The sequence below is a fragment of the Actinia tenebrosa genome, unplaced genomic scaffold, assembly GCF_029948245.1.
Source record: "Actinia tenebrosa isolate PJP-AT-01 unplaced genomic scaffold, QUT_ActTen_1.0 PGA_scaffold4__44_contigs__length_22323623, whole genome shotgun sequence".
Lineage (NCBI taxonomy): Eukaryota > Metazoa > Cnidaria > Anthozoa > Actiniaria > Actiniidae > Actinia > Actinia tenebrosa.
Genome location: NW_028292581.1, coordinates 5816746 through 5844693, shown reverse-complemented (window position 1 = coordinate 5844693; position 27948 = coordinate 5816746). Strand labels below are relative to the sequence as shown.

The window sequence follows — 27948 nt, the reverse complement described above, 5'->3', positions numbered from 1 at the left end:
TAGCTCATTATGAATTCAAAATGGCAGCCATGTGGCGAAGCGTGTTTCGCGAAGGTTTATATGAAGGAAAAGTAGCCATTGTTACTGGTGGAGCAACAGGTTTAGGGAAAGCAATAGCTGCAGAACTACTTAGTCTAGGGAGTAAGGTTGTAATAGCATCAAGAAATGAAGAAAGACTGACAAAAGCAGCCGTTGAACTCGAATCTTGTATCAAGCCGTCCAGCTCTGCTGAAGTCAAAGTGATCCCTTGTAACATAAGAAAAGAAGATCAGGTTTGGAAGAATGCTACTTTTATATAAATGTGTAATACATACTAAAAAGATCATAGCTATTGGAATTGTCTTCACAAGTCTCTGACAAAGGGGACCAATTAACTAGTAGGGGTAGAGAAGTTGGGGTGGGGTGGGGTGGGGTAAGGCATAGGTAAGGGGTAGAAGATGAATTGTGTGCGAGTGGAGCCTAGACTTATCTTCTTATCTTTGTGGGAAAGATGGGTCATGTAGCAGCTAGAGTGATTGCATTTCACCAATGTATCCCATAATTGATTCCCAAATTTGGTGTCATGTGAGTGGAGCTATTCTTGTTGAGTTGAATGTCACTTCTAGTTGGACTCAGTGGATGACAATCTGTTATTTGGAGATTCTACTGCTAAATTCCATTATTTGTTGATTATCTATGTACCAGTTGCACCAGCATAAAAATAAACGTCTTTTGTATCTGTCACTTTACAATCCTCACGCCCACCCCCCACCCCCTTTGGCGAAGAGGGGACATTCGCTGGACATTTGCGAGGGTTGTAAGTGTTAGTCCCCACTTAGTTGTATTGGGTGCAAGATTATACCTTTCCTAACTACTAGAGATGATTGTTTGTAATGAATTGTAATTAAGCTTACAGTGCAGTATATTGATTTATACAAAATTCATTTGATAGGTAAAAGATTTGATGAGCAAAACTCTATCTCAGTATGGAAAGATTGATTTCCTGGTCAATAATGGTGGAGGTCAATTCCGAGCTCCTGTGTCAGAGATGTCACTGAAAGGATGGAATGCTGTGATTGAAACTAATCTGACTGGAACATTCCTTTGCTGTAGAGAAGGTACTAGGGGATGAAGCAAAGAAGGTTTGATGTTTATGTAACTCAACACTTTTGAGTAACCAATTTAAAAAAAGGAAATAATGATATTTCATCTTGATAGCATTACTTGAAAAGAGCTGAACATACATTCCTGCAGGAGAAGTTAAGAGTTTTTTTTCTTTTGCAGCTTATCGACAGTACATGTGCAATAACGGAGGTGCCATTGTAAATATGCTTATTGACATGTGGAAGGGATATCCAATGATGGCGTGAGTTAATGTTATCGAATTTAGTAATCATTCTCTTATTGCCTAGGCTCAAATGCATTTTCTTTCAATCTTGAACTCAAGATAAAAATGCTTTTTGGGACAAAATAAAATAAGTATTAAAATTGTTACATTTTTTTCATCAAGGCATTCAGCAGCAGCCAGAGCTGGGATCCACAATCTGACTATGAGTCTTGCCATTGAATGGATTGCATCTGGTGTACGAATCAACAATATAGCCCCTGTAGGTAAAAATATGATTATCTTTGGATACTAGATGCTTTAACATTTTTAAAAATGTTTAAGGGTTTTAACTTATTCTTCTTCCTGTTAGGGTGTGATTTATTCTGAGACTGCTGCTGCTAACTACCCAGACAAAACTCTTTTTGAAAAATTAGAGAGTGGTATTCCACCCAAAAGATGTGGAAATCCTAATGAGGTATGACTGTAAATTGATTTTGTACCCATAATTGCCAAATATATCAAAGCACTGGTAGTGTCTGTTGCCTTTCACCAATGCAACCCAAGGTTCAAATCACAGGCTCAGTGTCATATGTGACTACAGTTGTTTGTTGGTTCTCTCCTGTGCTTCAAGAGGTTTTTCTCCAATTTAACTGCCTCTTCAAATATTAACTTTTAAAACGTTTTTTAGAAATTAAAATGTCTAATTTGATCTTTGGGCATTAATCTAGATAGAGCCTGGCTCTGTGTTGATCATTGCCTCAAGCAGTGATACAACAGCCTAAGTAAAGTAAAAAAATGAACTTTTAATTTTTGATTTGATCTTTGGGCAGTAACAGTAGTTAGAGCCTGGCTCTGTCGTAATCATTGCCCCAAGCTGTGATACGACAGCCTAAGTAAGCATCATGGATTTAAGATTAGAAAATGTGCTTTCTTGCTTGTTTATCTAATGCTTTTCTATAATTATTTTATTTAAGGTGTCTGGAGTAGTATGCTTCCTTTTGTCTCCAGCAGCATCATACATTACAGGTTCTACCGTCAAAATAGATGGTGGATCAAGTTTTACCCTTTATTCCATGGAACTTCCAGGTACTATTAATATTAGTGACCTTTATTTATCATGGTATATACATAGTATAGCAGTATGAAATGTTTTCTCATTGTTTTCACCTCAACAAACAATACCCAATGTAACATACTTGTTTTTGATTCTTATCCGGGATTCTAATTTTTTCTGATTTTCTTTCAGCTAGAGACAAATTATATCATAATTTCTATGAAATTTTCCTAAATAAAAATTCATCATATGAAGTTTTTGTTTGACTTTTCTTTTCTTCAGATCATAATGGTCTTCCAACCCGAGAAACACTGGATTGTGATGAAACTAAGAGCAAGCTGTAGATAAAATATCAAGATGATGCTTTTTTAATCTTCCTTAAAATTATCTTTAGTAGGGTCTATTCACCTTGACTCTAAAGACTTCTTCCACTAAGGGGGGAGGGGTCACTAGTAAGTGTGCTTATCACCTTGACTCTAAAGTCTACTCCTACTAAGGGGGGAGGTATCACTGTTAACTGTGACCCATAAAATTGACCCATCTATATTATCTGGGAAACCTCACATTGCTGAAATATCTGTCGCAATGTGATCATTTCATTAACTCAGTGATCACATGCTCTCGGCACAACTGGTTTGAATGAAATTGGATTCTATTTACATCAAAGCATGCCCAGACACTAAAATCAATAAAAACATAAAATTGAGAGAAAAAATGAATAAACGATGCTTTTCTGAATGTAATTTAATTAGGAGCATAAATTATTGATATATATTTTTTACATTCATTGACCAGGTGTTTGTCAAATTCTTAACTGTACTGCATAATTATTTCACACAGTCACATTGCTTCAAGAGTCTTGATGTGAGGTAACATCAAAATATTTTTTTCCGTTTCCACAATAAAATAGTGGAATACTTAGAATCATTCTTTAATAGATAATTACTGAGGCACGCAGCATTCGTAGGTATAATGCAGGCAGCTGCCTGCATTATACCTACGAATGCTGCGTGCCAAAGTGATTATCTAGTATAATTATTGTTCTTATCAAAATCCAATTGTTTTCTTTCTAGCTTGTTTATCATAGAAACAAAGCCAATAATGAATGAACTAAATATGTCTGATTTTCCTCTATGCATTCATTGGGATAATGCAGACTGAAAACAATGGATTTTGATAAGATCAGTAATTATAGTAGCTGAGTACTGGCAGAAATGATTTACGATGGTTGTTTTGTTAGTGCTTGCTCAGCTTCTAGATTAATGTACCCCCAATGCATTCTTGCATTACCTGATGACGAAGGTGTGCAAATATTATTCCTCTTTTCACACATGACTCTACACATGAAGTATTCTATTACTGTGAGCTTTTGGTTTGCTGTTCTTCCAGGAACTGTTTCAGTGTTGCAGCATCCAGTGGAATAATCAGGTGTTCCACTCCATCAGCTCCCTAAGAATTACAGTCAGGAGCTGTCAGTTTGTTATTTTAATAACCAAAGGATAATGTTTGTTTCAAACTTTAAGATCAATTAGATTTCTCTTGTAATGAACAAGGAGCTTGCGAGTTGGAATGGAGAGAAATATATTCCTATGTGAGTGAGAGATGTGTCAGCTGATCATAAAGTACATGATGAACTACCCTTTTTTATTACCTTCTTGGAACGGATCAGTTTATGGTCCCTAAACTCAGTAAGCTGTGCACGCAAAGTCTGTTCACTGTTTACCAGGAATTTCTCCCTGCACTTGTTGTATAGATCATAGATATTATAACCTGGAAAAAGAAAGAGAGAAAAGTTATTCATCATACAGCATACAGTTTAAGGGAATGACACCTGGTCTGCAATCGGAAAATATGCCTAAACTAAATGGTTAAAGAACTGTTGTGACATCTCTTCCTGACACCCTTGACTCTCCCAGCATTGGTTATTGCAGGGATCCCAAGGGGGTTGGGGAAGGGGGTCTATACCCCTTCTAATAATTTTGCTGCCATATAAGTACTTGTTTCCTATTTAAAATATCAATAGCAAATGCAATAAGTATGCTGTTCATGACCCTCAAAACACTAGAAATTGCACTTAGAAGCTTAAAAGGGTCTGCCTGTTCTTGCCTTCAATGGTTGTTTGCCCACTCCCCATTTCAAAATTATGCTCCACACTCCCTGTATTAGATTCATTGCTAGTCCTTGCATGGCTAAATTAACATTATATAGGTGGGCTATAAATAATGGCTGGTCAACAGATGATGCCTTGCCAAAATTGGCACCAGCTGTTCTCCTGACTGGTCACATTGACAGTGATACAAGCTGATCACTCCAATGTGACCATTTTGTCCAGCTATTATCTTAACCCTGACATACTAGCAATCAAATGTACAGCTCAACAATGGCCAATATATGGTCAGTCTACTAGCAGTCTACACAATAATTACCAATATATGAAGAGTTGTCCTTTTCCTGCAGCTGATGATTGACAATCAATAAGAATATCCCCTGCCCATTGGTTGTCAAACTTCTCATTACATGGTTCATGGAGCTCAAAGCCAGTGCACCAGATTGCTGTACCAGTAATGAGTTTTCATATGAAGTCTCTTCTGCGTAAGGCTCAAATGTGGTGACATCATACCATAGGAACTTGAATCTACTGCACATACACTGGTCCCATACTGTCATATAAAATTGTTAGCCTCAACAAGCATCTTGATCTTTTATAACCACAATAAATATCAGTGAAAATAAGCACTGCTAATAAAAAACGCTGGTTCTCTGATTTTTCTACGGTTGTTGTGCTTTTATTAGCATTGTTTATTAGCGTGCTTATTTTCACTTATTTATTTTCATGTGTATACAGTATGTATATGTACAATATATATCTCTGTAAAAACGTTTTCATCCTTCAATCCCCTCATCCGTCCCCTAGGGATATCAAACTAGCTACTATTCCTTGCTTGGCCAAATTAACCAAGGCAAACACCAAATACTGGCCAAGGGAAATAAAGGAACCAACTGCTCTTAGTCCTACACTTACTGTGATTTTCTATATTTTGCAAAGTCCATAGTTATAAGCTGCACACTGAAATTTGGATTTTGTCTGTCTTCAGTCCAAAATAATCAGTCGGTACATTTTTTGTTCTTGACTGGCAGCAGTGAAAAAAAATTTCACAACAAGCCATTGAATAATGTCTGAGATTGCAGAATATCGAAAACCACTAAATTTGGTAAACACACCTTTTGCTGTTCATTAACAGAAAATGTACATTCATTTGTGCCAATAGTTGTATCAATAACGTGTAATGTACTTTCATCAACACCACATCATTAGCGCGGATCAACTTTCAATAACGATAATTGAATATGCGTGTTCATTCATGAACACCATATGGACAATCAATAGCGCGTTTGTACATTCATATGCGCAGGAATGTATTTTCTTCTGCGTGAAATTAAACTTCAATAGCCCCAAATGACAAACAATTGCATTTATGGACAGTCATTTACCCAAAAATGAAAATTCATTAGTGCTATTAGCATAACCATTGACAATCTATAACACCTTTTACAATCATGAGCATCAATGTAGCATTCTTTATATAACGTGGTTCGACAAACATTTGCATGATTCAAATAAACATTAAGAGAAAAAAAGCAATCATTAGTGTTTTTCTTTAATAACATAATGTTAGTGAACAAAATCTCTCCGAGTCAAATGCTGCTCGAAAAACTGGCGTTGCAGTTAGTGCTCTATATTAAAGTCATCCTTCTATTGCTTCTCTATTAATACAACGTGGGATGTATGTTTGCATGAATCTAAACCATTGCCCACTGTTGGCTGCTGTTATTGTCCCTATGTTACGTTGCAATGCTTGCAGCAGTAGTTGTGTGCGGTAATGCCCTAACGCGATTCCTTGTCGCCTTGCTTCGGCTCTGTCGTTCATCTGGCGTTGAATGTCTGGACGGCTTATGTCTGCTTTCATCGACGCTTTTAATGCACTTATTGCCTGTTCCACTATGTTCAAAAAAGGGCTATAAGGAGGTAATTTCTTTAGCTCTGTATTAGGACCGGGGTTGGTTGGATTATGGTGAGCACGTGCTCCATCATATATGAAGATTACATTTTCGTCCGGGTCGAGGTTAAGCCTGGTTTGCGCCAAGAAAGCATCAAATCTTTGTGCATTCATTCCACCTAGTAATGAGGAGTGAAAAATCAAGCCAGTGGTGGGCGATATGGCGAGTGCGGCGGTTACATTTGGTCCTCTCTGACCACAAACCTGCCTATATGCTCGTTCTCCTCTCCTTGCTCTTCCTTGGCTTCTCGCAGTCCAAATGTTATATCCACATTCATCTATGAATATACAATGTTGCAGGATGGCGTGGCGCATGAACCACTCAGCATATTGGTAGCGTTTTTCTATAACATCAGGGCGGTTTCTCTCGGCTGGAAGGCGTCTAGCTAACTTTACTCGATATAACATTCCCTCTAGAGTCCCTTGCAACTGTGCGGTCGTGAATTCTTGGCTTTGCTGGAAGGCGTTGTCTTAATTCTTGATTGATCTGCGCTAATGTTAACATACAATTTTTATTTAATATTTCATTGAGGCAGTCCTTCATCTGATCGTCAACTCGGACATTGTTTGCACCTCCGCGTGGTCTCTCTGCAATTCTTCCTTCACGGACATATCTGGCCACTATGCTCCTGGCAGTCGATCTGTTGACTCCGATGGTGTCAGCAACCATGAGATAGTCCTCGTTCTCATCTTCGAATGCCTCTGATGATTCTTTCCCGTTGCTCAAGAACAATTCTATTTCTTGGTGGCATATCGTACAAAAAGTGAATGCTATCGCTACATGCAGGTCGACTATTGCGTTCAACGGCTTCTTTATATCCTTCAGAAATTAAGGTTGTTGTTTTTTCACAGTACACGTAAATCAGCTCTTGTTCTGTCTTAATTTTTTTTGTGAATTGTTACATTTTGGAGACAACTTTTTAAAAGAATGCTGAATAAAGAAAAACGCTAATGATTGCTTTTTTTCTCTTAATGTTTATTTGAATCATGCAAATGTTTGTCGAACCACGATAAAGAATGCTACATTGATACCCATGATTGTCCAAACGCGTTATAGATTGTCAATGGTTATGCTAATAGTACTAATGAATTTTCACTCTTAGGTAAATGACTGTCAATTAACGCAACTGTTTGTCAATTCGTGTTATTGAAGTTTAATTGCAGCGCACAAGAAAATACATTCCGCGCATACGAATGTACAAACGCGCTATTGATTGTCCATTGATGCCCATGGATGTACACGCATATTCAATTATCGTTATTGAAAGTTTATCCGCGCTAATGATGTGGTGTTGATGAAAGTACATTACACGTTATTCATACAACTATTGGCACAAATGAATGTACATTTTCTGTTAATGAACAGCAAAAGGTGTAAATAGTAAGTAAACTTTTAACTCTCAACACCTCACTGTTAGTCTCATGCATCTAATTTATTTGTCTTCTATATTTAAAAGATCTATAAGGCTCAGGTCAAACAACAAACTTCACATAAGCCGAACCTAATTGAAACAATGGATAATAAGATGGTCTTCTTTGAGGTCATTTGTTTTGGCTCATGTGTGAAGTTCGACGTTGGACATGAGTCTAAGTAAGCGCTCCCACTTAATAGGTCCTTGATTTAGGGTGACATGTTGCATTATAGTGAGCTTTTTAATCCTCCTAAAGGAGTGTTCTGTGCTCAAGCAAGATCTCTTTCTTCCTTACCTAGTGGAGCATTAATGTGGTCAATACTTGCAATGACATGTATGAATGGAATCTCTGCCAAAAGGCTGAGCACTGTCTGTGCCTGGGAATGAAAGATGTTAAATTAGTCAGGAAAGAAACAAGCAAGCAACAAAGCCAGCAATAAGTTTACCTTTTTTGAACGAAGCATTGTTCCATCGATATTGTGAATGATCAGATATAGTTCTCCTGGACCTAATTGTTAAATAAAAGCTATTTGTTATACCCCCTTGTCTGCTCACTTTTCCTTTGTTTAGATAAAAGCACTTTATGTAGAAAGGAATCAAACTTTTTATTCCAATAATGCTTTGCATTGGGAAGCTTTATAGCCTAGTTTCAGGGAACTTATTCCAAGCTCGCTGTTTCTCTCAAAACCAGTCATTAAATTTTTATTTGTACAGAGAAGAAAATAGTTATAAAAATGTTCTTCAATAGTCGAGAATCACACTCATGACCCCAGTCTTGAACTTCACAGAATGAGTGGTAGACAACACTGTATTAGTGCAAGCCAACTATTTCAGCTGCATGATATTTACAAATATTTGTAGAAGATGTGCTTGGCTGCATAAGATATTACAAAACCTGTTCTGTCTGCCAAATTGTCCCCTCAAAAAACATGGTTGCCTATATATCTGTGTTATTGTGCCATGAGTGTGGTTTATTTTATCATATTTATACTCTAACAGCACTTTTTCAAAGCCAACAGAGTATGTCCTTAACATTATGCTGACCTTTTCCCTTTTTAAATGATTCTTGAATGAAGGAAGTTTGATCAATGACACTTTTAAATGCACCATTATGTTCTAGGACATCTTCAGTTATAGTATTCAATATCTGAAAAGTTGCAAACATATTTTAGGGCCAGCACAAAATTAGGTTTTCAGTGGGGGGGTTGATAAGTTGACAGTAGGGTGTTGATAGGTTGACAGTAGGGTGTTGATGGGTTGTCAGTAGGGTGCAGGTAGGTTGTCACTAGGGTGAAAGTAAGCTGTCAGTAGGTGTTGGTAGGTTATCAGTAGGATGCAGATAGATTGTCAGTAGGGTGTTGGTATGTTGTCACTAGGGTGTTGATGGGTTTTCAGTAGGGTGAAAGTAAGTTGTCAGTAGGGTGAAAGTAAGCTGTCAGTAGGTGTTGGTAGGTTATCAGTAGGGTGCAGATAGATTGTCAGTAGGGTGTTGGTAGGTTGTCAGTAGGGTGTTGGTAGATTGTCAGTAGGGTGTTGGTAGGTGGTCACTAGGGTGTGGGTGGGTTGTCAGTAGGGTGTTGGTAGGTGGTCACTAGGGTGTTGGTAGGTTGTCAGTAGGGGTGTTGATAGGTGGTCAGTAGGGTGTGGGTGGGTTGTCAGTAGGGTGTTGGTAGGTTGTCACTAGGGTGTTGGTAGGTGGTCACTAGGGTGTGGGTGGGTTGTCAGTAGGGTGTTGGTAGGTTGTCACGTAGGTGTTGGTAGGTTGTCAGTAGGGTGTTGGTAGGTGGTCAGTAGGGTGTTGGTAGGTTGTCAGTAGGGTGTTGGTAGGTTGTCAGTAGGGTGTAGTAGGGTGTAGTAGGTTGTCAGTAGGTTGTCAGTAGGGTGTTGGTAGGTGGTCAGTAGGGTGTTGGTAGGTGGTCAGTAGGTTGTTGGTAGGTTGTCATTAGGGTGTTGGTAGGTTGTCACTAGGGTGTTGGTAGGTTGTCAGTCATTAGGGTGTTGGTAGGTTGTCAGTAGGGTGTTGGTAGGTGGTCAGTAGGGTGTTGGTAGGTTGTCAGTAGGGTGTTGGTAGGTTGTCAGTAGGGTGTTGGTAGGTTGTCAGTAGGGTGTTGGTAGGTGGTCAGTAGGGTGTTGGTAGGTGGTCAGTAGGTTGTTGGTAGGTTGTCACTAGGGTGTTAGTAGGTTGTCATTAGGGTGTTGGTAGGTTGTCAGTAGGGTGTGGGTGGGTTGTCAGTAGGGTGTTGTTAGGTTGTCAGTAGTGTGTGGGTGGGTTGTCAGTAGGGTGTTGGTAGGTTGTCATTAGGGTGTTGGTAGGTTGTCAGTAGGGTGTGGGTGGGTTGTCAGTAGGGTGTTGGTAGGTTGTCAGTAGGGTGTTGGTAGGTTGTCAGTAGGTGTGGGTGGGTTGTCAGTAGGGTGAAAGTAGGTTGTCAGTCAGGTGTTGGTAGGTTGTCAGTAGGTGTGGGTGGGCTGTCAGTAGGGTTTTGGTAGGTTGTCAGTAGGGTGTTGGTAGGTTGTCAGTAGGTGTGGGTGGGTTGTCAGTAGGGTGTTGGTAGGTTGTCAGTAGGTGTGGGTGGGTTGTCAGTAGGGTGTGGGTGGGTTGTCAGTAGGGTGTTGGTAGGTTGTCAGTAGGGTGTTGTTAGGTTGTCAGTAGGTGTGGGTGGGTTGTCAGTAGGGTGAAAGTAGGTTGACAGTAGGGTGTGTGTAGGATGTCAGGATATTTGTGGGTTATGAGTAGTGGTTTGGTTCGCAGTAGTGTATATACTAATCACTTACATTTTTTATCATAATACTTGGAAAGAAACCATTTACAACCATCTGGGTATAGCCTTGTAACATGGATGACCTGAACTGGTCTATTAACACTCGCTTTGAACCAAGGCCATACAAAAGAAGGTTGAAGCCATGTCTGGATGAAAATAACAGAGATCAAGACTTTTACAATATTGCATTTAACTGCTAGGCTCAGGTGGTTTAGTACTGGTTGAGTGTCAGTAGGGTGTTGGTGGGCTGCCAGTAGGGTGTGTTCAGGTTTTCAGTAGGGTGTTGGTAGGTTGTCAGTAGGGTGTGGGTAGGTTGTCAATAGGGTGTGCATAGGTTGTCAGTAGGGTATTACTAGATGGTAAGTAAGGTGTTGGTAGGTTGTCATTAAAGTGTTGGTAGATTGTCAGTGGGGTGTGGTTAGGTTGTCAGTAGGGTGTGGGGTGAGCAGGAAGTCATGGGTTTTATCCCCAGCTGGACTAACAATCATGGTCTTAAAATGAGTCTTGAGATTACCTTATTTGGAACATCCATTTTGCAAAATATTTCCTGTATTCTTGGTAGAAATGTAAACTTTCAATTGGGTGTGTTGTTTTGACTTGATGTAGATGCCTTGAAACTTCCTAATAACAAAACATGTGACTTCTATATAAAAATGAAAACTTTTTTTGATACAATAAAAAGTTCTTTCCTCATTTGATCAATAAATATGCAGCTTTTTCTGATGACCACAGGACTTATTTATAAAGGTTTAGGGTCATTTTATAAACTAGTCTTTAATAGTTAATAGACTGCACAAGCTGCAACAAACACGTATCTCTGTGTTTACAGTTGGTCACTGCACTGTTGTAATGTACAGTCAAGGATATCATTAGTGTTGACTAATGTTGTTCTGCTTTTGACAGTTCATCATGGTTTTTTATTGTCCCAAAAGAACTATAGAATTAGTTTTTGTTTTAAAGTGAAGATAATTTTGAAAAGGAAGGAAATATATTAAAAAATCAAAATAATTATATCATAATGAATTGAATAATGCAGTCTTAGCAGGCATGCATGCTTCATGTCCCAGGGGTGCATCCAAGGGGGTGCCCCCTTACACCTTCTAAAATTACTCTACTTAGCTTTTGAAGCAATGCATAATGTCTCTCTCTCTCTCTATATATATATATATCTTCATTCGGGACACCCCCTAACCATTTTCTGGATCCACCCCCTGTGTCCTTTGACCAGTAAACCAGGTTAAAGCTGTACAAAGGAGTAATACTATGTAGTCAAGGACCACAGCCTGTAGTATTTGGCAAATGCAAAAAGGGATTATTAATTATTATCTGGAGTGAGTTATATTTACTAGACTAATTCTAAAGTATTCTCAACATGAACATTACATGAACATGAACAACAGCAACATGAAAACAATAAAAGATTTACAAACAGTCATGCAAAAACCAATGACGACATACAACATACATCCTGATCCATGAGTGGTGTTGCAAGGCTGGCAAGTGTTCTGTCTGATGTCATACATTTTGTATCATGATGAGCAGAAAAGTATTCCTCTACCATGGATTTCTGTGATCAGAATAAATAATGAGAAGGATAAACTGATGAGCAGATTGTTGTCATAACCTAATTCTACAACACTCCTCCAGGTGGCAGCTTCAGAACAATTTCAATGGGGTTGGCTGTCAGCATCGCATAGCATCCTTTTTAAAGTTTACCTCCGTCAGCCTTTAATCTTATTATCTTTCGACTCCAAAAGGGGGGTTGCTAGCCACCTAATCCACCCCTCCACCCCCTGTGTCCGCCTTTGCCTTTACCTTTCTCTTCCTTCACCATTAATAATTTATTGACACTTACACATGACTCATATTAATATTATTCCAGTCTGTGAAATCGCTGTCAAATTCCCATCCCTCTCCCCCATTATCCCCATTATTTATTCTCCTTACCAGTGTCCTCAGGTATATTATCATCAAACTTTATAGACTTTCTGAAAGATCAATTTATTTTAAATTTAAACATATTTTGACACATATTAAAAGCAAGAGCAAAACTCATCGAGGGGGTCTATATATCTTCTTAAACTTACAAAAATATAACATGGAGGAATAAGGACGAAAGAAATGAGAAAAGAAAAAGTAAATAATAATAAAACATACATAGTAGCAATATGGAGTAGGAGAAAATACTAATATATATCTATTAATAATATTCAAAAATTAGATTAGGAAAGAGAAAAACGTCCAGAATCTAGTACATATTAAATTTCAAACATTTTCAGTTATACTTAAAAACCTAATACTCAAGCTACCTACTAACAATCCTTTAAAAACAGCTAATGGACAATTAAAGTTATCAGTTGATCTTACTTTGAAGCAAGTGTAGCTCTGATTCCACTGTCTTTTTCACTTTCATTGTCACTACTGCTCCCAGCAACGTCTGACTCTTCATCAGATTCATTTGATGCTAGTTAAGAAAAATACTGTAAGCTTTGATGATCAAACAATCACTGTGCTGTGAAAATATGTGTCCATAATATACTTTAAAACAGTACTTGGAAAAGTATTGTTTGAAATAAATGAAGTTAATGACACTTCCGAACCTTAAGATTAATATCTTTTTTCAAGACCCACATGACCCTCCTTGGTTTACGCACATTCCATTTGTCAATTTATCAGGATTTTTCCACCTTCTTTACAAAAATTAGGTTGTATGACAAAATGCATGAAAACTAAGTTAGGTCAGGCCAGAAATATTTTGCTCATGGAGCTTGGTCCATACAACATGATCTTGAGCCAAATATTTTCCTGTCTGGCCCTTCCACTTAGTCAATAAGTACATAGTACAGGGCTTACATTGCAAAAGGACTGGAGGTCTTCCTCTTCGTCTGTAGCTGTCATTGGCGGTCATGGCAGGGGTTGAAGCCTTTTTTGATTTCTTTTGAAAAAAGTGAGCAGATTTTAGACTGAATTACTGTGAAAATGGAGAGAACTTTATATTCAAGGACGTATAATACCTTATTTTGTGTCTGTTTTTCCTCTTTTTCTTGCACTGTTGATTTGATTCATGGTGTGAATTAATAAAAAATGATTAAATAAAAAAATATGGATGGATAGGTGTTTGAAGGCATGAAGGAGGGATGGACGGATGGATGGACAGACAGATGGACGGACTGGAGGGAGGGAGGAGGGAGGGAGGGTCGGACGGATCAACAATTCCTGCAATTATCTCTATTTGAGTCATCAATCAATTTTCTAATTAAATTCAAAGACATCAACCAAAGCAGAAAGAATTTAATACAGCACAATTTAAGAAACCAACCTTGATTTCTCTTTCTTTCTGTTGTTTTTCTTTTGTCAGCTATTTTGGTATATTTCTTAGAAGTTGAAGGAGTCTTGCTTTTTTTTACATGAATTGCTTCTGAAGCTGATATAAATAAAATAATCATTAAACAATTAATTAAAATTAATTAAAATCTTAAGATCTTAAAATTAACTGCACACCAAAACAAAAGATGACAGAAAAATCATCAAGAAGCATGTAAATAACCGGGTCTCTCAAGGCGTAGCAAGATTTTTTTGTATTCTGGGTTAGGGTTATTGTATTGCAGGGTATTGTTTAGCTCCAAACTCATTGTTCTTTGCTATTGTTTTATTGTCATGGCTCAGGTGCCCTGCAACACCAAGAAAGAGCCAAAAACCTTCAAACTTTATTAAATAAAGTCAAGGCACAGCTAACTCAGAGAGTAAAAATAATAATTGGAATTTCTCTTATAGGTCTTGTGTAACGTGGAAAACCAAAGAACCAAGAGAAAACCCCTTGAATTGAAGGAGAACTAACAAAATAATTTTGCTTATATATGAAAGTGAGTGCAGGGATTGGATCAGAGACCCCAGAGGTGTGAGTCAAGTTCTTCAGTACTCTTGCCACAACATCTTTCTGTCAATAGATTCTTTGAATGCATATTTATATATTTACCTGCTTGTGCTAAAGATCCTGATTTTCTTCCAGGAGTTTGAAACCCAAATACATTTTGACCAGTAACATCTGTATCACTGTCGATTAGAGCTGCGATTTAAAACTTACAATTATTTAAAGTAATCATTTAGATATAAAATTCTCAATGTCTGCTTAGCTAGACTTGACTGAGATCTAAAGATCTTCCTCATTCTCTTCAACCCATCCCTGCCTACTCACATACAGAATGCTGATAGTGACACAGGTAATAAAATACAATTAAAGTGTACTTTTCTGCCTTTTGAATCACTAAAATTTTCTCAAACCATGAAACAATTAGTTAGTGCACAATTATTATTAACTTTTGAGTAATATTAATTAACATCAAATATTATTTATCAATTAATATTCATTAATTTATTATTACTTAATATTTAGATCTTATTAACCGAGCGGGAGGTCTGTACAGGATAATCTTGACTGAGGTCAGAATGTACAGCCCGAGCACAGCGAGGTCTGTACCCGACTGAGGTCAAGATTATCCCGTACAGACCGACCAAGCTCGATTGATAAGAGTTTTATTATATGACCACTTTTCATTGAAAAGGACAAAATGTTTTCGCCATAAGATTAATATGCAATCGGACTGGTTAATACCAGAGAATCTAGACCAGTCCGCGATGCAATCTATCCAATCAGATTGCTTGATTTGCTAGTGTCCAGGCTCTAAGATTCACGGTCATATAATAAAGGAATTTAATTTGTTAGGTTTTGTAGTGGGAAGAAAAACATTTAAGAACCACAAAAAAACCTTAAAATCAAGGGAGAGATCTGACAAATTCTACTCACATGTAATGCTGAGTCCAGGAATCAGGACCCCAAAGGTAAGAGACTGGTGCATTATACTACCCCTCATGAACCCCAAATCAAGCCTATATTAACTCTTGGACTTCAAAATATGAAAGTTTTCTATTAAAACATAATTATTATGGATATTATAACTTACCTAATGGTGTTATCATTTTTTCTTCATCACTATAATCATCATCATCATCAGAAAGTTCCTCAGGAATAAAGTCTCTATCTTGAACTACATCATCACTTACAGCCTCACTGTAGCTGCTTTCTTCATCAGTATCCCTTTCCAGGATTCTTCTTTTAATTGATATGGAGGGTTTCTTGGGTGTTTCTAGTAAGAATTTCAAAAGTAAACCAAACATAAACTTCTAACAGGAGAAGGACATTGGGGTTTGAGGCTTAGCCAAATTGGCCAAACATTTCCATAAACAGGCCTGAAGGATTATGTAACCATACTTTTGGTAGATACTGTTCTCTTTGTTTCTTTGACATTTTCTGGATTGACTTGTAAGTTTACTGCTTTTTTAGCACTCTTAGCAGCAGATCCTGAAAATGCAAATAATTATGATTAGGCAGTAGACCTCTTCCTTCATGCTGTTTTCAATATATTATACAAACTCATTAGTTGAAGCTGCGTGCAGAAATTTGGTTTCAGTCAGTACCTTTTATATTCTTACTGGCAGCAGAGAAAAACCAATTTCACAGCAAGCCGCTGACACAGTAAACAGTCCCCTCAACCATTGAGTAGGAGGTATCCTAGAAAGTGGACCTTTTATCCCTCCTCAACATCTGATCCCCCTCCAGAATTGCTGAATAAATTTTGCTCGTTTTTACCCCTTTTTATATAAATTATCATGCATTTATACCACTAAACTACTTGCCTAAACCACCCCCCTCCACCTAAGAAACTATTAAAGAAAATTAAGCATACATTTATTTGAAGACTACGAAAATAAATAAGCTAAAAAATTAGCTAGCACTTTATCAGGAACTATTTAAAAGTTTTAAATGCTTGCAGCATGCGTACGCTGAAACCTTTGAACTTTGGACAACTACAGGTAACTTTGGCTTAATTTTTGACATGACGTTAATAATATAGTTTTGGTCTTACCAATGTACAAGTCGTACATTGACATTTATAGATGGCAACATAACACTAACTTGTACCTCCAACGACACCAGAATAACACTTACTTGTTAATCTCCTGTCAGAATTATTTGCTTCAAAAGATTCAATCTTGTCCGCCATTTGCAAACCAGCCAACCAGCATCATTCCACACTGGGTACCCTGTGTCACCTCCTGACCGTGAAATCCGAGACAAGTGTACTTTTCCTTCGGCCACATGTCATTTAATATAATTTTATTTTCCCTCGCTGATTTTCGATAATTTAACATTTCAAAGAGGATTCCCGTTATTTTTTTTACAAATTAAAATAAAAAGACAATTAATGAATTATTAATTGAATATCACCCACATTTTGATCGTTTGGTCACCCTATGTCTCACACGTGGTTGGTTCTAACCAATCAGGATTTTTGACATGTGGCAAGTTGTTTATCACTCGTTGCAGAAAAATATTTTTTCGGATCGACTTGATTATCGACTTAGTTTGGCTTTGAGCCTTTTCCCTTACCTTCCAGCCCTCTTTTCCTATTTTTATTTCCTCCCTGGCTTCATTTCTCCCTCCTTATTTGTTGATCAACTTTCTGGCGATTACTTTAGGTTCTCCGTCCGCGTGGAATTTTTGTTCTTGTCTCCCAAAAAAGGTCCTGATCTTATAGGTAAGTAAGATTATCACTAGTGCACAACTTCAAACAAAACTACACTTTTTAATTCTATTTTATCGATAGTTTTCGTATTATAGCAAGTACTTTATGCAGAGTTTGGAGCAAACACATGTTTATGTACTGTCCTGAACTGTAAAGCTTTGTATCAGACTGATTGATGCAGGGGAAAATGCGCCCAAAAAGAAACTTTAACACTATCGACTTTATTTTGAATCCCTTGTGATTTTCCGGCTGTTGAATGCCTAACAGGTTGTTAAGTGCTATGTGTTAATAATAACGGTTTGACCTGGAATATAGTGTTAGATCTTGAAATATTAAATGATTTTTGTCATTTGAATGGACAGGCAAACTGTTATTTTGGTTCGACACATGGTAGTACGATGATAGACGGTCGATCGCGCTAAAAACTGATAGTTTTGAGGTGAACGAAAAAATTGCGCAATGTTTGGAATCGGAAAATCTTTATTTTATCCGCAACGGAACACATCTATTAACGACGGATCTCGAAGTCTCAAACATATTTTACTGAAATCCCTAGCATAAATTTATTTATTTTTGTTAAAATTAATCCATAGATCGTCTGGTTTTCGCCCGGGGACTATAACTTGACTTGCGGACCGGCATTTTCACCCTATCGGTGTTTTAATTTATGGCTGTAATTTTTATGCAACTCTAGGTCTTCCTTGGTCGCATCCTGTCATTATTAATTAAATCCTTTCCGTTGTTTATTTTTTAAGTTTTGGGTTTAGAGATAAAGTTCTGTTCTTGTGATAAGCATACGAAATTTTCTTCTCTCTCTCCAAACTAATATCTTAATACGTCTGGAACATACGTGTATTTTTTCAATGCCGGTAGAAATAATACTAATCTTTATTAGCTTACGATCTTTATAATTATTGAATTCATAGGCCAAAAGCTTTCTTACATTGCTAAAAGATAGCGATTTTTTATATGAATTTTTGTTTTCAGCGAGAAAAGTTTCAGCTAGTCTAGTATTACTGACGATTTTCGAAGGTTTTTTTTTTGCTCGAGGTTGTTGGGGTTAACCATGTACCCCCCATTATTAAATATTCTTTTGTCTTACACATCGTAGAACACAATAAATAGATGGTATAAATTATTACTAACTCTGGACCACATATTAACACAGTTTACATGCACCACATGATTTTGAAATCTTTATCCTAACACCTTTTTATATAAAATCTTCTTTAATATTATTATTTTCTTTATTGAACATGAATTTTCTTGTCTTTCAGTTATTAATGAATTCCTTGTTTAATTTCATGTATTAGTTTTGAATGCCATCATGAGTTCCAATGAGGAAGAAACTTCTCCAAGGACAGAAAGCCGTCCTCTAAAAAGCCGCAACCCTTCTACAAACCTTGTTGTCAAGATGATAATGCAAGGAAAGGTTAGCAAACTTTATGCAGTTTTTTTTTAAAAAAAGATTAGAATAGCTTGTTAGATTGTCAAATTTTCTTAGAATTTGCTACTTATTTTGGGTAATTTAGCTATATCATAAGGACCATTAATTTACACATTCCATTATAATTTTTTTTAACAGGACATTGGTAGCATAATTGGCAAGGTACAGACATTATCTAGTTATCATTAAAATAAGCTATGTCTATAATTTACATTGTGGGAGACAATGTGATTGACATAAATGAGTTTTATACCTCTTTCTATTCTGCATACAAATAACATGTATCTAATCATGTCTGAGAGTTTTTTAATTTTCCTTTAGGGTGGAGCCACTGTGAAAAATTTCAGAGAAGAGGTAATACTGAACAATTACCCAGCATTGTTATCCGACATATATTGTTTTTAACCTTTCTCTAGCCTCCAGACAGTATAAAATTATACTCTCTCTTTACCCATCTGGATATTATTATGTATTTCACTGAATATATTATGCTAAAATCAATATATTTAGAAAACAAATAAATCGTTACTCTTTCAATTATGATTTTTAGAGTAGTGCACACATCAATATCTCTGATGGTTCCACTCCAGAAAGGTTGGTAAATTTGATAATAGAATTAAAGCTCTGTGTCTAGTTGTGTAATATGATAACCTATTATGGTCAACCATTATGCAAGAAGGGCGTTAAGGTGCAAATACTGTGTTTCATGAAACAGTGCTATGCAAGTACTAGTAGCACCTATTAATTAATGCTAAAAAGGACCACTAAAAAAATACAACTTTTGATTTTGTACTATTTAGTGCAAAATAATTATGATTCACGACATTGTACATTTTCACAAATGTGTCTAATTCTAGAAGAAATTGCTTGATTTTACTGATTCTTGGTTTACTCGATAGAGATAACATTATCAATCATTACTAGGAATATTGACGTGTAGTCCAAGAAATTTCCACACCTCTCCTGGTCATATTCACTGAAGGGAACTATGGGCTAGGGAGACTAATCCAGCGGCAAGGATGTATATCAGAGTTATTCTCTAGAAATCTTAAATGAACAGCTTTTTTGATCATTTTTAAAACTCTCTAAATATGATAATAATGATAAATGATAACAATAGTAAATTTCTAACTTATATGGTGCTTACATTATAAACATATTCTAAAGTGCTTTACATCAAAATAATGATAAAAAGAAATACTGATTCAATAATATTGGTAAATTAAGAGAAGAATGAAGATAAAAAGGCCTATATACTACTATGACAATATTTTTCTGTACTAAATAATATGATGTACAACATTATGTACAACTTTCCTTATAGTTACCCAAAAAATAGCTTAAATATGCTTGGTTAATGATTGTTTGTGCACAATACCTCGTGAAATCTTTCCTTGAAATGTAAAATAATTCTATATAGTTCACTTAGAAACTGTCTTATAATATATAATCCACCTGCTTTTAACACAGCAGTTGTCTTTGCTGCTCTGGTTTTTAATTTTAAAACTATAGTTAAATACTAAACTGGACCTTGACATACACCTGTTTGATAGTTAATATAACTCTTGAAATACCTGAATATTTTGTTGAGAACCCTGTCGGTGTGTATATTAGATACTAAAGATTGTTCCAATTATTTGCTTTAATTATGAGACATGACAGACACTGTCATTGGAATTCAAATAAAATTAATACCAAAGAATGCATAAAGATTTTGAATGTGCATGTGTTATTGGATAAGACAACTATTCAGATAGTAAAAAATTAAAATATCAGTAGTATTTGAAGATGTGAAGTACATTTTGCCAAATACTTATTTATGCCTGTGTACCTAGAAATATGGAACTTATGAAATGTTTGGGCATTGTGGTTTTTCCATTTCAAACCGTGCGTTATTCTCTTCAGGATTACAAAAATCGATTACAAAACTTTATTACAATATCATTGAGCATATTGCTGGAAAACAGAAATCTTACTAAGGGAATGACAGGCAATTTCAAATAGAAAATCCCCCTGTATATGGGATCTGTTGCTGTCATCTTTCCCACTACCTACATTTTTAAAATTTCTATTATTCAAATTTGTTTAACAATGTTGCATGTAGTTAGAAACTCTGTTTGATTCATTCTCATGCACTCTCTTTTACTGAATTGTGTTTAAAAAAATAATTTTACAATATGTCCTTATGTAAAGCTTTATAATTATCTAAATCATTGTTATTGCTATTTAGAATTGTCTCTGTCACTGGAAGTAAAGATGCTGTTGTGACTGCATTCTCACTGATAAGCAAGAAGCTAGAAGAGGTAACTATAGCAGAATTTATGTGTGAAATAAAAATTCTAGTTTTTGTTGTGACTATAAGACCCAGCATGTCAAACATCCCCAATATGGAAAGCATGGTAGTACGCTGCTAATGTTTTGCCTCTCTACCTCAAAGAACAGGAGAGAAAAAAACATTCAACTTTACTTAAATATGACACCATGTCCAAACCTGGGTTGCATTGGTGAGAGTCAAGCTCTTTTACCGTTTCACCTCCTATGCTTCCCCTATCATGGAATAAGGGCCATGTCCATCAGGGTTTTCAATTCCAGCTTGAGTAAGTGACAAAATAAAATGAATAGGCAGGGAGCAGCCATTGAATCTTTCCTACATATTTTGACCTAAATTTTGGTGAACTTGAATCGGCAAAATCGGCAGCAACTTCATGTAAAATACCTGGTGAGATTTGGCTGCCGGCTTTTACTGAAAACTCTGGCCATATGCTGTTTAAATTAGTTGTTGGCTATTATTAAAGCAGTTTATTATTTTCTAATGTCATTTGTTTATTTCAGGAGCTTATAAGCAATTCCAAGAGTAACCTTACACCTCCTGTCACCTTGAGACTCATTGTGCCTGGCAGCCAGTGTGGTTCTATTATTGGGAAAGGAGGTACAAAAATCCAAGACATCAGAGAGGTAAACAATATATACACAGAACCTTCGCACTGAGTCTCGAGAGGAATTGTTCTGGGGGAACAAGGCCTATTGTTTTGTGCCCCAGAACAATATTTTCTCTAGAAAATCAATGCAAGGGGTCTACTAATGCTCAAAACCCTTATAGCTGAGTGCAAATATTGGATGATATAGTATGACTGTATTAAAAGGTTGCACATTATGATATTTCTCAACATCACAAGTTGAAACAAGTGAAAATTTCAAGTCATGCAAGGGCTATTCAAATGTTGATTCCCCTGAAAACAATGCTTGGGATCCTAATAATGTTGAGTGCACTCACTGGGTAGCCTAACCACAATATATGGTCAGTAGTGAGCAGAGTTTATTAGTTCTCTCTCTTGATTCAAGAAGGTTTTCTTTTTTCTGGGGTTTCTGGTTTCCCTTCTTCCACAAAACCTAAGAAGTAAGTACATGTCTGACATTTACTTGCCAGTCTCAATTTTCATTTTTTATTTTTCCTCAGGTGTCTGGTGCTTCAGTTGTGGTAGGTACTGTATTTAAATCATATTGTATTCTATTATTCATGCTATAGCATAATAATGATAATGATAATAACAATAATAATGATAATGATAATAATAATAATAGTAATCAAAATAACCATAATAATAATTAACTTTGTTTATAGAGGATAACACTTGACAGTAATTCGACTGATAAACTCGTGGTCCTCTTTTAATGTCTCTAGTTAATTAGGGACAGGACTGCCCTTAATGTGGTCATCTGAACCACATGGAGGTCTAACCATTTGCAGATGTAATGACAAAGGCAGCACCTTCTGCTAAGTTATTTTAAGACCCTGAGTGTTGTTTCGGCCGAGGCTTGAACCACGACCTCCTGCACAACAGACCAACGCTCTTACCAACTGAGCTTACTGAGTGGCAGTATTATTCACTATTTATGCTTTTGTGTAATAATCACTGTTTTTTTGGCCATCAGGTGGCTGGTGAATTTCTTCCTGGATCTTCTGAGAGGGCTGTGACGTTGTCAGGTATGTATCTGGCCACATAGACCACTGCTAGATGCATAGGTGTACTTTATGGTTATAAACTGAACACTTTTCACTTGATACTTCACTGACTGTTGGCTGATCATCATTCAACAGTCAGTCATTTGTTGGCCATCCATTGCCCAATATCTAATTTAATTGAATTTACTGGCCGCTCCAAGGTAAACAGGAAAGTCTAACAGGTTTTGCAACCCACTTGATAAGGGTACCAATAAATAGAATTAGAATTTCGAAGTTGATTTTTGTTGAGGGAGAAAAAACTGGAGAACCTGGAGAAAAAACCCTCGAAGAACAGGAGAGAACCAACAATCAACTTTGGGACTCACACACACAACACCGAGGCTGGCTGGACTTGAACCCAGGTCACATTGGTGAGAGGTGAGCACTCTCACCACTACACCACCTGGCTTCTGTGATTGGGATTGCTTCCGTGATCAGACAATAGAGGGGCGGCCAACATTTTACATGATGAGTGCCTCAGTGGTCATAAAATACATGATTACCATTGGAATAGCTATTTCCTGTGTGGTACTACAGTATATTTTGTTAATAATAAATGAGTGTATTATCTTAAATTCATCATAATTCTAATGTCCTTGATAATTCATTTTATAGGAACGCCAGAAGCCCTTGCTATTTGCATTGATCACCTCTGTTCAGTCATGTTAGAGGTAAGTTACTCATGACTATAATAATTTAATTGTGTAGGTACAGAAATTATCCATACCCCTCACAGAGGAATTTGGAATTTCCAAGGGGGGAGGGTTGGGAGGTCAGAGAAAGAACAAAATAAAGACTTTGTATAGAAGAAAATTGGGATTTCTGGAGGTAAGGGGTAAAAATTCCTTCATGGGGGGAGGGGGTCAGAAGCTGGATATAATATTTAAGTTGACATGTTTTACTGTGGTTTTGGATATTCTGCAAACTCAGACATTTCAACAGCTTATTGTGAAGTTGGTTTTTACTGCCGCCAGTCAAAATATAAAAGGTACTGACTGATTATCTTTGATTGATGGCAGCAAAAAACTAATTTCAGCTTGCAGCTCGCAGCCACAGTAAATAATTTATTTAAATACTTAATAAAAAAGTGTTATTAATAGAGCAATAAATGGAATAGTATTTCTCTTTTGGCTCTACCAACTTTGATACCTTCATTACCTATATTATGATCAAGGGTTTTGATGCAGGCTTATCATTATTTTTGTGCCTTAGTTTCCACCCAAAGGACACACGGTGCCATACACACCACAGAAACCAGATCACCAGTTCGGTTATTATGGACCTGCCCAGGTAAGTTAGTCCCGTGTACTGTTGGTACATCAGCAGTATCATAACAAAAACAGAGGTTAACACTATCAAGTAATATTTCAAAGCCAACAATGAGGACTGGACGGGATTTCAAGTCAAAGCAATTAGTTCCAGTGCAAGGCGCAGCCGAGGACTGGAACTAAATTATTGCACAGACTTGAAATCCCGTCCAGTCCGATATTGGAGGCTTTGAAATGACTTCTCATCTCATTAATTATTCGACTCGGAGTAACTGGAACAAAATTAATTCAGTCCTAGGACTGAATGCATTCCTTTCACAGCACTTTACCAGGTTTCAAGTAACATCATGTGACCCAAAAATAGCCCATTTATTGGCTGGTTTACTCATGAATTATTAATGAGTATGAGAAGAATATCTTCTAAGATGGAATTAGAATTTAGTAAAGTATTTTTGCAAAGAGAGAAAAAAACCTCCAAGTACAGGAGAGAACCAAAGAACATGATGATTGATGGTTTGACATCATTACCAAGTGAGTCAAAATACAAAGACATGGCAACCCTGTTGGTGGGATTAACAAAAGAAGCTAATGAGAAATCTTTTGTTGCACACCAACAACATTGCCACGGTGATGTAACAAAGAAGATCAGGGCTTTTTTTTTTGCACAATGAATGACTTGCAGTTACAGATCACATGACCCCATCCTCGGGAACCTAGGGGTAAAGTTCTGTCGCTCATTTCTCGCTTCTCTCTGGTAGTGAGAAACGAGCAACAGAACTTCACCCATGGCTTCCCGAGGATGACATGACCCCACCTGCTTTAAACATACAAGTTTGTACATGTCAAAGCAAACACCAGAAATGAAAAGAGCAGTTACCTCAAATAATTCAATAAGAATAAGATTTTTTGATATTGTTTTATCTTGTCATTCATCAGCCATATGGAGGTTACCCAGGCCAGTTTGGTATGCTGCCCATTTTTCATAATGGTTTTATCCCTGGAAGAGGAGGCTTTGGTGGTGAGTACTTTGTTTAGACCCTTTAGTCTCCTTTGTAGCAGATTACTATCTTTGGTGTTTGGGATCCCTATGTCTCCCTCAGTCCCTTTAACCTGCAAACCACAGGTAGCCCACCAAAGAAACAAAGAAAAATGCCAAAACTAAGGTCAAGCTCAGACGTCAAACTTTTGCCATATGGATTTTAATTGCCTTTGAGGACAACTGAAATCCATTAAACTAATTAAATAATTATAAAGACTCAATATTACAGTGACTATGTACTGTTTATAAACGAGCAGGAGTGTTTTATCGGGTATAAAACACGAGGCGCAGCCAAGTGGTTTTAGACCCGATAAAACACGATCTGCGAGTTTATTAAACGGCTTAAAAAACTCCTGATGTATGTTCTCATACTGTACCGAATTATTTACGAAATGAACCAAGTTTGATAGAGAAAATCCAAGTTAAAGTTTATGCAAATGAAGACGAATCTATATCAGATATAAAACCTCCTTCATGGTCATGATTTCTATTGTTGAATTTAATGGATTTCAGTGAACTGAACCTTAGTCTGATTCAATGCAGTAAAAGTTCATAGCATGAACTGGACCTAAGAACCCTTTATCGCATCCCTCTCTTCTATAATTTACTAGTTTTGTACGTTATCATAATATTTGAGTTCCTTATGTTGCAGGTGCAAGACGAGGAGGGAGGGGTGGTGGTGGTGGTGGTGGTGTCACCATGAACCAGGCTGGATATGGAAAAGGCCCCACTACATCTCTTACAATGACAATACCAAAAGGGGTAAGCTGAATATTCTGTGTTCATTCTTACCTTCTAACCATTCCCATCTTTGAATCTATCTGAGTCACTTGGGATACTTGAATACATTTCAACATAAGGTTTGACTAACTATCCAAATGCTTGAACATTTCAGGCTGTTGGAAGTATCATTGGCCAGAAAGGAAGTTATATAACTAGTATAAGGTATGCTTGGAAAGTATAAGAGTTAAGTCATGTCTCTACATAGTGTGCCAGAGGGTCCAAAGGAAGCTTACAATCCCCTTTCCCAATAACCCACTTCCAAGATATGCTATGCTTATTATGCACAAAGGTTTCGGTATGAGGCTATGTGCTAAGTTAAATTTATTCTTTTCTCCTGTCCTGAAACACTGAGTATTATGCACGAAGCCTCACATTGAATCCTTTGTGCATGACAAGCGAAGCATATTTTGGAACTTGGCTATTGTAGTATGATACTCCAGTTTCAAGTTCTCTGTTAGGCAAGATTGTGTCTGAAATATTCACCACTGAGACTCTCATTTTACATACATCTCTTACCTCATTACTTACCTTACCTTACCATGTGGTATTCTTAATACTAAAGAATATTTTAGTATCGAGTCTGACACTGTGTTTTGTGGGGAAGAGGAGAGAGATGGATAATTTAAAGAGATTACTGTAGACTGACTACCCCCTGAGAAATCAAATCATGATGATGACATTGCAGTGATTAATTAAAACTTGTCTTTTTCCAGACACATGTCTGGAGCGAGCATAAAGATTGGTGACAGCGAGAGTGGAGCAGACAAGCGAGAGGTGCTGATCAAAGGGACAGCAGAGGCTGTAAGCTTTGCTCAGTTCCTCATTAATGCTCGGTAGGTATTGATGAACTTCTAATTATTATTTTGTTTAGCATCCTTAATATAATAGGTTCATGATTAAGTAATGAGTTTATTTATAAGCTGTGGTCAGGCAACCAGTTGAAAACAAGTACATGAAAACGTGCATCTCCCCTCCCCTCCCATGCAATCTCCTCCCTTCCTTCATCCGAGACCCTTTTCCACTATAAAATGTTAATGGTATTGAATGCAGGGAATAGGTTTGTTAATTGCATTTTTCATGTTTCTGCAACCCAGATGATGTCAGAAGCAATTATTCTGGTTTTTTTTTTGTTTTGTTTTGTTTTTGTTTTATTTTGGTGTGTTGGCTTCAGGTTTTTAAATTTGCAAAATTATAAACTGAGTTTGTAATAAAGTTTATGAATGTTGAAAGCCCAAAAAAACGATGTGTGCAAGCCTTTGGGTTGGTAGAAACATACAAACAGCTAAAATCTAGGATCCACCCTGCTTGCATGTTTTATTGAAGAAATAAAGGAACGCATGCACATCGCTGTACTGTGCAATTATAAAGCTCACCGTCAGTGAGTGTGCTGTGCACTCTCATGGAGCATGTGCTCCCAACCAAACAGAACTGCAAAGTCTATAACAGGTATTTTATAATATTCTCTAGACTGAGACAAGATGGAAAGGCACCCATCGACACAGATCAAGAGGAGAACAAAGAAAGCTCAGAGGAAAATGAAAATACACAATAACATATATTGGCCTTCAAGCTCCATGTTTCTTTTAAATGATAAGATATTTAGTATTAGCCACTCAAGGTTATACCATGCCAAGTCGACCCAACCCTGTCCCCCATCAATTAATTAATAATGCAAAATACCAGTAGGAAATAGAAAATTTTAAAATCCCCTCACAATTAAAATATTGCTTAAGTACTGGTTTAACAATACTGTCTGTGCACTTTAAACCCAAGACAAAGTCTTGTAAATAGAAATTTAACATAGAATATTATACTCACTGTAGTATGTCAGAAAAATAAACAATATGAAAGAAATTGATCGTGTATTTTTTTAGTATTTTTTAAAAGAAGTGTAATTTATGACCAGGGAACAGGAGTCAATCATCTTCAATAAAACCCTTGACCATCCATCTACCAATAATCAGCAAACAGTATCAGCTAAACGGGAGCCTGTTTGTCAGTCAAAAGACAGTCAACAAGTTAATTTTATGACCCTATGCATCAAAGAGCTTCAACCTGTTGGAAGGTTATAGCTGGCTAACCATACCTAGCCTGCGTAGCCAGGCCTTCTTCGTGGGAGATTGGGGCCATTCCCTCTCTCTTCCTCTCTCCACCCCAATCCATCATGAAGAACACCTGGCAGGCTAACCATAGCAGGACGGGGCACTTGGTATGGCTTTGTTTAGCTTTTTTTCA

At 36.9% G+C, this 27948-nt stretch overlaps 4 protein-coding genes across 4 annotated transcripts; 2 read left to right on the top strand and 2 right to left on the bottom strand.

Moving 5' to 3' along the window:
- The first annotated feature begins 15 nt into the window (after window positions 1-15).
- Window positions 16-3108, top strand: LOC116296697 (peroxisomal trans-2-enoyl-CoA reductase). Its single transcript, XM_031704755.2, has 7 exons — window positions 16-272; window positions 932-1097; window positions 1264-1345; window positions 1490-1586; window positions 1677-1781; window positions 2281-2392; window positions 2643-3108. Exons 1-7 carry the CDS (start codon window positions 21-23, stop codon window positions 2702-2704), a joined length of 876 nt encoding a protein of 291 aa, XP_031560615.2. The 5' UTR covers window positions 16-20; the 3' UTR covers window positions 2705-3108.
- Window positions 3090-16700, bottom strand: LOC116296712 (origin recognition complex subunit 2). Its single transcript, XM_089036923.1, has 18 exons — window positions 16597-16700; window positions 15859-15948; window positions 15551-15733; window positions 14566-14655; window positions 13909-14013; window positions 13604-13638; window positions 13443-13524; window positions 12957-13053; window positions 12540-12577; window positions 12055-12158; window positions 11104-11210; window positions 10603-10735; window positions 8875-8977; window positions 8277-8338; window positions 8126-8207; window positions 4787-5020; window positions 4012-4130; window positions 3090-3809 (listed from the first exon to the last, which is right to left on the bottom strand). Exons 1-18 carry the CDS (start codon window positions 16649-16651, stop codon window positions 3717-3719), a joined length of 1812 nt encoding a protein of 603 aa, XP_088893049.1. The 5' UTR covers window positions 16652-16700; the 3' UTR covers window positions 3090-3716.
- LOC148906920 (uncharacterized) lies at window positions 6044-7315 on the bottom strand. Its single transcript, XM_089036924.1, has one exon. The coding sequence runs from the start codon at window positions 6824-6826 to the stop codon at window positions 6107-6109; it is 720 nt and encodes a 239-aa protein (XP_088893050.1). The 5' UTR covers window positions 6827-7315; the 3' UTR covers window positions 6044-6106.
- A 251-nt stretch (window positions 16701-16951) lies between the features above and the next one.
- Window positions 16952-27567, top strand: LOC116296707 (poly(rC)-binding protein 3). The gene is made up of 16 exons (XM_031704769.2): window positions 16952-17185; window positions 18487-18605; window positions 18759-18782; window positions 18942-18974; window positions 19171-19214; window positions 20851-20923; window positions 21453-21575; window positions 22078-22098; window positions 22554-22605; window positions 23239-23294; window positions 23836-23913; window positions 24828-24909; window positions 25583-25692; window positions 25826-25875; window positions 26427-26546; window positions 27181-27567. The coding sequence occupies exons 2-16, from the start codon at window positions 18501-18503 to the stop codon at window positions 27263-27265; spliced, it is 1056 nt and encodes a 351-aa protein (XP_031560629.2). The 5' UTR covers window positions 16952-17185; window positions 18487-18500; the 3' UTR covers window positions 27266-27567.
- The last annotated feature ends 381 nt before the right edge of the window (window positions 27568-27948 follow it).